Source organism: Cetorhinus maximus, chromosome 26 (assembly GCF_964194155.1).
Source record: "Cetorhinus maximus chromosome 26, sCetMax3.hap1.1, whole genome shotgun sequence".
NCBI classification, from domain to species: domain Eukaryota; kingdom Metazoa; phylum Chordata; class Chondrichthyes; order Lamniformes; family Cetorhinidae; genus Cetorhinus; species Cetorhinus maximus.
In genome coordinates, this window is record NC_135904.1 from 38250286 (window position 1) to 38259736 (window position 9451).

The window sequence follows — 9451 nt, forward strand, 5'->3', positions numbered from 1 at the left end:
ATCCTTCCTATAATGTGGAGCCCAGAACTGTACACAATACTCCAGCTGAGGTCTGATTAGTGTCTTATACATGTTCAGCATAACCTTCCTGCTCTTGTACTCTAAGCCCCTATTAGTAAGGCCTGTACACTTTCTTAACTGCTCTCTTCACCTGTCCTGCCACCTTTAATAGTTTAGGCATATATACACCCAGCGCCCCCCCCTGCTCCTGCACACCCTTTAGAGTTGTACCCCTTATTTTATATTGTCTCTCCATGTTCTTCCTACCAAAATGGATCACCTCTCATTCTCTGTGGTACCTATCGTGCACAGTGTTCCTTTGTATAAACTGTCCGACAAATCACAGAGAGATTTTCAGCAGAATTCTGCAACAGAGGGAAAGGCCATTTGGCCCCATTGATACTGGGCCAGCTCTATTTTTAAAAGAGACAAGTATGTGGCCAGAAGCAAGAATACAGTAAACGTTATTAAACATTTCAGCCGTTCTCTGGTGTATCAGAATAAACCTTGTGTGTTTGGCAAATTTTGAGTTCACCAGTGGAGAGAAGGGAGCAGGGAGCAGAGGAAATGCCAAGCCCAGCCTGTTTCTGGAAACCAGTGTCAAAATTCATCAGTGGAATCAGTGTCTGCACTGAAATGCGAAGGTAACTCAACCCTGAAAGAGAAGTAACCAGCCAAGGCAGACAGCAACGAGCTATTAAACACTAACAGAGCAACACACATTCATTCTTTTATTTTTGGTTTCACTAGTTGAATTCCCACAGTTCCTTGGTGAGTGCTTGGAAGTTCTGCACCTGGACAATAATTTTCTTGACTCAGTCCCTCAGTCGGTGTGTTGGCTGCGAACCCTCTCTGAGCTGTACCTTTCAAAGTAAGTCAGTTACTTGTTTATAATGAACTCAGAAGTATGGGATTACTGTGGACTCCTATAGCGATGGCAGCGTGATATATTCAATTAAAAGCTGCAGCCAGATTGTTAAAAGTTTCTTTTTCAGAAAGTATTACCATCCAGTTAATGTCTCTGCCAGACTCCCATGGCTAAGTTTACCCAACAGAGCGGAAAGGGCCAGGGTTTGGCTCCCAGTTCTAATTTGGGCAGGTGGGCTCTGTCTACACCCCACAGTTAAGAAGGACAAAATAAACAAAAGAATTTTCATTTAAATGGCACCTGAAACACAATAAAATGGCGCAAGGTGCTTCACAGGAGTGTTATCAGACAAACCTTGACACCAAAAATTAACTCCAAAATCAATTGATACCTGCACAGTGCAGATTGCGTTTGCCTGTATATTTAATCCTTTTCCGTCTCATCAGTAATCCTGGACTCCGGGAGCTCCCTGCTGAGCTTGGCCAGCTGGCTAATATGTGGCAGCTGGACATCGATCAATTAAGCATCTCTAATGTGCCCACAGAGGTCAGAAACGAAGGTAAATCGAGCTTTTTCTTGTTATTTCAATGTCTTTTGAAACTACAATTGATGTGATTTTAGGTCAAGGCATGGGAGTGTGGGCAAGTTAAGGTTTTTGTGTGGATTGAAACATTGGAACAGGAGGAGACTATTTCGCTATTTCAGACTGTTCCGCCATTCAGTGAGGTCACGGCTGATCTGTGACCCGCCTTTGCCCCGTATCCTTCAGTACCTTTGGTAAATAAATATTTATCAATCTCTGATTTAAAATTAAAAACAACAACTTGCACTGATAGTCTGTGTTTTAACAAAATAACATTTCTCAGCTGCTTTGCTGGAGCATTATAAAGCAAAATTTGACACTGCCATATAGGGTGATATTAGGCCAAATGCTCGGTCAAAGAGGTAGGTTTTAAGGAATTGTTTAAAGGTGGAAAGAGAGATAGAGAGGCTGAGAGCTTTAGGGAGGGTATTTCAGAGCGTAGGGTCTAGGCAGTTGAAGGCATGGCTGGGGTGAGCCACTTTATTAGTAGATATGTAGTAGATAGTGAGATACCCTTGCTGCTGAGAAAGCCATCCATGAAAAAGGCACAAATGAAATTGGACATGGAACATGATAAAGTAATTGTCTTTGGAAAGTCAGTAGATTTGAAATCAGAACATCATCGCATCCCTTTAACAAAACCTAGCACCTCTAATCGGAATGTGAAAGTGTTAATGGCATCAGGTGATAGGACTTTGAGAGGAAAAAAACAAATTGCCTTAAAGTTACATCGACAATTTGCTCATCCCTCATGTCACGGATTAAAAATCCTACTAAAGGATGCAGGGGTGGTTGATGATGAGTGCACAAAGCTCATTGAAGAGATTAGTGAAAAATGTGATATATGAATAAATGGAGGATACCATCAAGGCCTATTGTAAGTTTCCCATTAACATGAGACTTTAATGAAGTAGTTGCTATGGATTTAAAGGTGTGGGACAAGGGTAGAAACATTTTCATTTTACATTTCAGAGTCATGGCGACAAGGTTCAATCTTTCTACAGTAATACATGGTAAAAATAAAAATGTGATTGTTGATAAAGTCATGAAAAAAATGGATTGGGGCCAGACTGGGAGCACCGGTTAAATTCCTGACTAAAAATGGGGGTATTTGCCAATGATGAATTTAGAGACATGTGCAAAAATTTGAACATTGTAGCAATGAACAATACGGCTGCAAGTCCCTTCAGTAATGGGCTTTGTGAAAGAAATCCCACTGTGATTGTTGAGATGCTTCATAAAATCTTAGCTGACCATCCAAATAGTAAGTTAACATCTGCCCTGGCAAGAATTTGCTTCAAATCATTGGGGGCTATAATCAGTATTGGTTGCTCAATGGGAGAAGTTCAAAAATCCCTTCTGTGATATGTGATCATTCCTCAGCCTTGCACTGGACTACAATGAGTTCCACCTTTTCTGTGCACTTTGTCCTACTGCAAGGAGAACGGCATTCGTCAAGGAGAAGCCTCAGAGAAAGTTCGACAAGCCTTATGACATTTCATGACATATCCTTACAGATCTGTAGATATCTGTAAAGGTATGGCTGTGGGTGAAGGAATAATGTAATATAGTTCTTTATTCGTGTTTAATAAATGTTTTTTCTTCTCATTAAAAGTACCCGAGCAGATTCCTGTGAATGTGTTCAGTAACTGCTCTCCATGTTTCTAAAAAAAAATAAAATTTAGGATCTATCAAGCCAGGTTCCACCCTGGGATCTGACTTATCCAGTAGTAACGTCATCTGGGATTATAACACTCTGCACTCAGCCAAGACCAATGCCAGTTATGACACTTTGGAACTTAGTAGTTCAGGAGGTTCTGAGGGCAAATAAAACCTTAAATTAAGTTCAGAAAAATGCACACTCAAGTTTCCGGTCTTGAGTGACCTGAAACATTTGAATTTGAAATCCTGAGCTCGAGCTGAGCAGCTGGAGACACTTCCGACACATGTAGTCCCCCAAGCTGCATGAAGTGTCCTGAAGTTCCCATGTGGCGTAGGAATTGACACTGGCTGGACCATCCGGTCCCGCTGATGTGGACGGAGATTTCAATGGCTCGCTGGCCCCGCTGTGGGGGGCCTGTAAAATTCTGGCCTTAGCATCTGTGTAAGTGTGATAGGCTGAATGGCCCTCTTCTTAATTGCTATTTCTATGATCTCGGAAAGATTTATTTAAATGGTTTGTTATTGATGTCCATAAGAATCCCTCCTCAGTCAATTAACAGTTGGATTTAGACTGCATGTGGACCCAGTCCCCCATCATTGGACCCAACGCCCACCAACTGGACCCAGTCCCCCATCATTGGACCCAACGCCCACCAACTGGTCCCAGCCCCCCCTCACTGGACCCAGTCAACCCTCACTGGACCCAACCCCCCCATCATTGGACCCAGTCCCCCATCATTGGACCCAACGCCCACCAACTGGACCCAGTCAACCCTCACTGGACCCAGTCAACCCTCACTGGACCCAACCCCCTCATCACTGGACCCAGCCCCCACCAACTGGACCCAGTCACCCCACTTCCCCAACATTCTTGCCATACAATTTTTGTTGTCATTCACCTTTCTCTAGCCTCTGTTCCATCCTCCAAAAAGACTGTAGAGTTTGCTGACTAAACAATTAAGATGTTTTTTATACAATTCTGAGGATTGCAGGATTGACCCAATGCCAGGTTTGTGAATGAAGAAGTACCTGTTGCCATGGCGATGCAGTGAGATTATCTATGTTTGGCTTGGGGAATTATTTAACTCAAAAGTTTAAATAGAGATCAGCAGTGGAGTTTGACTTTCAAAGCTAGTGGTTAGAATGATCTGATCTGAATCAAGACAACTGTCTAAACCGAAGCATCAATGCTGTGCTGTAAGTGACCTGTGTCTTGTGACCATCTCACAGGGCCTTCGGCAGTGCTGGCCTATCTAAGAGCACAGCTACGGAAAGCTGAGCCTTGCAAGCTGCTGAAGATGATCATTGTTGGGCCCCCGCGTCAGGGGAAGTCCACTCTGCTGGAGACTCTGCAGTCTGGGAAGCCCACACAAAACACGTACAAAGAAAGTAGCATCCAAACCACGAGCTGGGAACTTCCACGACCTGCTGCATTCAAGACGAAGGTACTGCTAGTTCCTTGACTCTGATTTGTGTTTCAGTGTTGTTGAGGTGTTCTGTTACGTAAGTCGGTATTTTCGAAAGTCAGCACAGTGGGTCTGAAATGGATCATTCCCATTGTGTTGCTGTATCATAGAGTGGGAATCCTGATCAGTCTGTTACCTCCACCCCTGATCCTGTCGGAGAATCTGAGAGGCCACCGAGTTTTACTGATTTCAGTGGGGGAGAGTGTTGCTGGATGGTCTCTGCCTGACCCTGTCTGAGGGGGAACACACACACCCATGCCAACTGAAACAGAACGATCACAGACCTGCAACGTTAACATCTGTAGAGGGAAAAACAGAGTTACCAGACCTGCTGAGTATTTCCAGCACTTTCTGTTTTTATTTCAACTTTTAATAATTAGGGTGGATAAGAGAAGGAAAGAGGGTTAGAGGAATATGGGACCAGGATGGACATGTGAGATTAGGATACCGCTTGTCTGGGAGGGTGAACACCAACACAGCCTGGTTGGATCAAATGGCCTGTTTGATTTGCATGATGGCCAATGAAGGTAATCAATGCCCCATGGGTATAAATGCTTCTTGGCTCAATTCTGTGTCCTTCCTGGCCATGACTCTCCACACACCCATCACCCCAGACCCTATTGACACCACTTGCTCCCATGCATCAACCTGGATTCTGATATCCAGCCAGTGTCCAGGTTGTTTGATGGATTGGAGACAGGAGCCCTGGTAAATCCAGCAGGTTATGTCAACACAACAGTCCCACCTCCTTGGTATATCAGAACATTTTTGGGGAGGTGTGGTTTGGAGGGGATGGAGCTCCTCCCTGTCCCAGCTGCCAACTCTTTCTGGTATCAGCACTATAGAGAGTCCAGTGTTCCCTCTGTTCTCAAAGTGCTTTATCATCTATTTGTGTTGCATTATTTAAGAGTTACTATGAGCTCTGCTCTGCCCTTGGAGCCAGGAAGTATTGGTAGTTCCATCTGAGCTGGCCTTCCTTTTACCATCAACATTTAAGCGATGGTTCTTATATCCGTTTACTGTTTAATCATAGACCACACAAGAAGGTCTATCAACTTATCATTGCCAGTGGCAACTCTCTGAAAGGGCCAAACAATTGGTCCTATTCCCCTGCTCTTTTCCCATGGACTCTGTAATATTTTCCTGTTTAAATATTTATCCAATTTCCATTTGAAAGTTAGTATTGAATCTGCTCCCACTGCCCTTTCAGGCGGCGCATTCCTGATCACAACAACTTGCTGCCTATTAAAAAAATGCCTCATCTTCCCCCTGGTTCTTTTGCCAATCACCTTAAATCTATGTCCCTCTGGTTACTGACCTCACCACCACTGGAAACACTCCCTTCTTATTTACTCTATCAAAACCATTCAGGAACACCCCCCCCTTCAACCTTCTCTACTATTAGGAGAGCGAAGTCCCTCACCCTGGGAACCATTCTCAACAATCTCCTCTGCAGCTTCTCTAAGACCTTGACACCCTTCCTGATGTGTGGAGCGCAGAATTGAATGCAATCCAGTTGAGGCCTAACAAAGGATTTATTATATTTTGAAGCTGGTTTAAACACTAAGCACGTTTCTGGTGAATTGATTCCGTTCCTCGCAGAGGCAGCAGGAAGTCAGAGTGATTTTATTTGCCAGGCCTTGTTTAAATGCCTCCGGCCCTGCAGGGCTGGGTGTGGGGTGGTGCATGGTGACTGCCAACGGATAAAGGTCAGGCAGTCCACGGCCACCTACTGGCTTCCTGTTAACTGGGGGAAGGGAGTTTCAGGAGGGCCTCACAGGAGTGGGGAAGGGACTCTGAGGCAGGTTAGTCTGTGACTTTTGCTGGGAATCCCAGAGGAGAACTCCTGTTCCACCTATCCAAATGGAGGAAAGTTCTAGACTTAGGTGATGCGTCTTTTCTATCTGTTGATCAGTTTCTGGCAAGTAGGAGAGCATTGGTGCTTTCCTCACTCCGATCTCATTGGGGTCCTAATATGTCATAGGACTTGGATGTTCATAAATTTATGAAGCCTCAGCTTGCTTTAGGCGGCCTCCTCATCTGCCTGCAGAATCCTGCAGCTCTATATCCTTAACAGTCGGGATCTGAGCAAGTGAGTAACGTCTACATTTTAACCTCACTCCTCCCCAAACCACCCAGTTCCCACCATTTGGATAGGGTTAGAATTGACCCCAATGCTGTAGCACTTTGTCCAAAACACCAACATTTGAAAATATGCAATGAGCAAAAGGGCCTTTTTCTGTGCTGTGGACCTCGAAGACTCTAAAAAAGGAATGATTTTCGCTTTGCAAAAATACAAATGTACTGGGCAATTGAAACATTCTGCTCCCTCAGCGATGTCCAAGAATGCTTTCTAAGAGTACATTCCCCAAGCCAGCACATCCAGCAGGGGGCACATGTCATTCCTTTGAAGACCATCCCTTAATAGATATTGAATCATACAGTACTGAAGGAGGCCATTCGGCCAATCAGGCAGTGTTAACTGTCTGAAAAAGCCACCCAATTGCCCCCCACCCCCCACGGCGCAGTAATGGACTAAGTTACAGAATAACTGAGTAACTCTGCTTTTTCCCCTAGATGGATTCGGTTGTGTTTAATGTGTGGGATGTTGGAGGTGCTGCCAAAATGGCGACAGTAAATCAGTGCTTCTTCACTGATAAAGCTCTCTATGTGGTTGTGTGGAACCTGGCGCTGGGAGAGGAAGCAGTTGCAAACCTGCAGTCTTGGCTACTGAACATTGAGGTAGGAAATGGGCACAGCCAAAACTGTGAGGGTCACATCCTGTAAAAATACAAAACTGTTCAAACCTCCTCTTGCTTGTACATTAGACAGATGTCCAAGACTCTTCTCCAACAGCACACAAAATCAGGTAATGAACAAAACTGGGTCATTGAATGAACATACGAACATATGAATTAGGAGCAGCAGTAGGCCACTCAGCCCCTCGAGCCTGATCTGCCATTCAATAAGATCATGGCTGATCTGATTGTAACCTCAACTCCACATTCCCACCTACCCCCGATAACCTTTCACCCCCTTGCTTATCAAGAATCTATCTAGCTCTGTCTTAGAAATATTCAGACTCTGCTTCCACTGCCTTTTGAGGGAGAGAGTTCCAAAGTCTCATAACCCTCTGAGAGAAAACATTTCTCCTCATCTCTGTCTTAAATGAGTGACCCCTTATTTTTGAACAGTGACCCCTAGTTCTAGATTCTCCCACAAGAGGAAACATCCTCTCCACATCTACCCTGTCAAGACCCCTCAGAGTCTTAAAGGTTTCAATCAAGTCACCTCTTACTCTTCTAAACTCCAGTGGATACAAGCCTAACCTGTCCAGCCTTTCCTCATATGACAACCCTCCCATTCCAGGTATTAGTCGAGTAAACCTTCTCTGAACTGCTTCTAATGCATTTACATCTTTCCTTAAATAGAGAGACCAGTACTGTACACAGTACTCCAGATGTGGTCTCACCAATGTCCTGTATAACTGAAGCATAACCTCCCTACTTTTGTATTCAAATCCCCCCACAATAAAAAATTCTATTAGCTTTCCTAATTACTTGCTGTATCTGCATACTAGCCTTTTGCAATTCCTACACTAGGACACATGGATCCCTCTGAATCTCAGATCTCTGCAATCTATCACCATTTAGGTAATAAGCTTCTTTTTTATTCTTCCTGGAGAATTTCACATTTTCCCACATTATGCTCCATTTGCCAAACCTTTGCCCACTCACTTAACCTATCTATATTCTGTTGTAGCCTCCTTATGCCCTCTTCACAATTTACTTTCCTACTTATCTTTGTGTTATCAGCAAAGTTAGCAACTATACCTTCAATCCCTTCATCCAAGTCATTTCTATAAATTGTGAACAGTTGACCCAGCACTGATCCCTGTGGCACACCACTCCTTACATCCTGCCAACCAGACCCATTGATGCCTACTTTCTGCTTCCTGTTAGCCAGTCAATCTTCTATCCATGCCAAGTTGAATTTTTCTAAGTGCCCTGCTATAACATCTTTAATAATAACTTCTAACATTTTCCCTGTGACAGATGTTAAGCTAACTGGCCTATAGTTTCCTGCTTCTCGTTCTCTCCCTTTTTGAATGAAGGACTTACATTTTCTGTTTTCCAATTGAGTGGAAGCTTCTCTGAATCTAAGGAATTTTGGAAAATTAAAACCAATGCATCAACTATCCCACTGGCCACTTCTTTTAAAACCCTAGGATGAAATCCATCTGGGCCCAGGGGATTTGTTAACCCGCAGCTCCAACAATTTGTTTCGTACCACTTCCCCGGTGATTATATTTTTCTTGAGTTCCTCCCTCCCTTCCAGTTCCTGATTTACAGCTATTTTGTGTCCTCTGTAGTGAAGACCGATGCAAAGTACCTGTTCAATTCATCTGCCATCTCTTTATTTTCCATTATTAATTCCAAGACTCATTTTCTACGGGACCAATGCTCACTTTGTTAACTCGTTTTGAAATATCTATATTTATGTTGTTGTGCTCGACTTTGTTAAAAGCTTTTCACCCCCTTAGGATGGTGTTAGATTTGGGATAGCGGTCATGCCTGCCTGATATTGATAAGAGCAGCAAAGCATGGGCCACTTGCAATGGGCCTCAGAGACTCCCTCGAAAAGGGACATATTGAAGCAGGACTTTGGGTTGGTGTGAGTGTCCTGCCAATTGGAGTTGACCATTGAAACGTGGCATCTCATTACTGCACGTGCCAATAGGCCTCCAGATGTTTAGGTGCATCACCTAATGACCTGTGTCTCCCTGGCAGCCACCCTCTGCTGCCCCTCATGTGCTCTGCATCCTGACGCTCCTTATCTGATTCATTGTCTGATTTCCTAAGGAGGAGGCTT

At 44.0% G+C, this 9451-nt stretch overlaps 1 protein-coding gene across 1 annotated transcript in view; it reads left to right on the forward strand.

Moving 5' to 3' along the window:
• Positions 1 to 9451, forward strand: part of lrrk1 (leucine-rich repeat kinase 1) — a 179755-nt gene that overhangs the window by 81423 nt on the left and 88881 nt on the right. Inside the window, exons 13-16 of the mRNA XM_078530495.1 lie at positions 751 to 871; positions 1315 to 1427; positions 4344 to 4558; positions 7157 to 7321. Coding sequence (XP_078386621.1) covers positions 751 to 871; positions 1315 to 1427; positions 4344 to 4558; positions 7157 to 7321 — 614 coding nt within the window. The remainder of the gene's footprint in view (positions 1 to 750; positions 872 to 1314; positions 1428 to 4343; positions 4559 to 7156; positions 7322 to 9451) is intronic.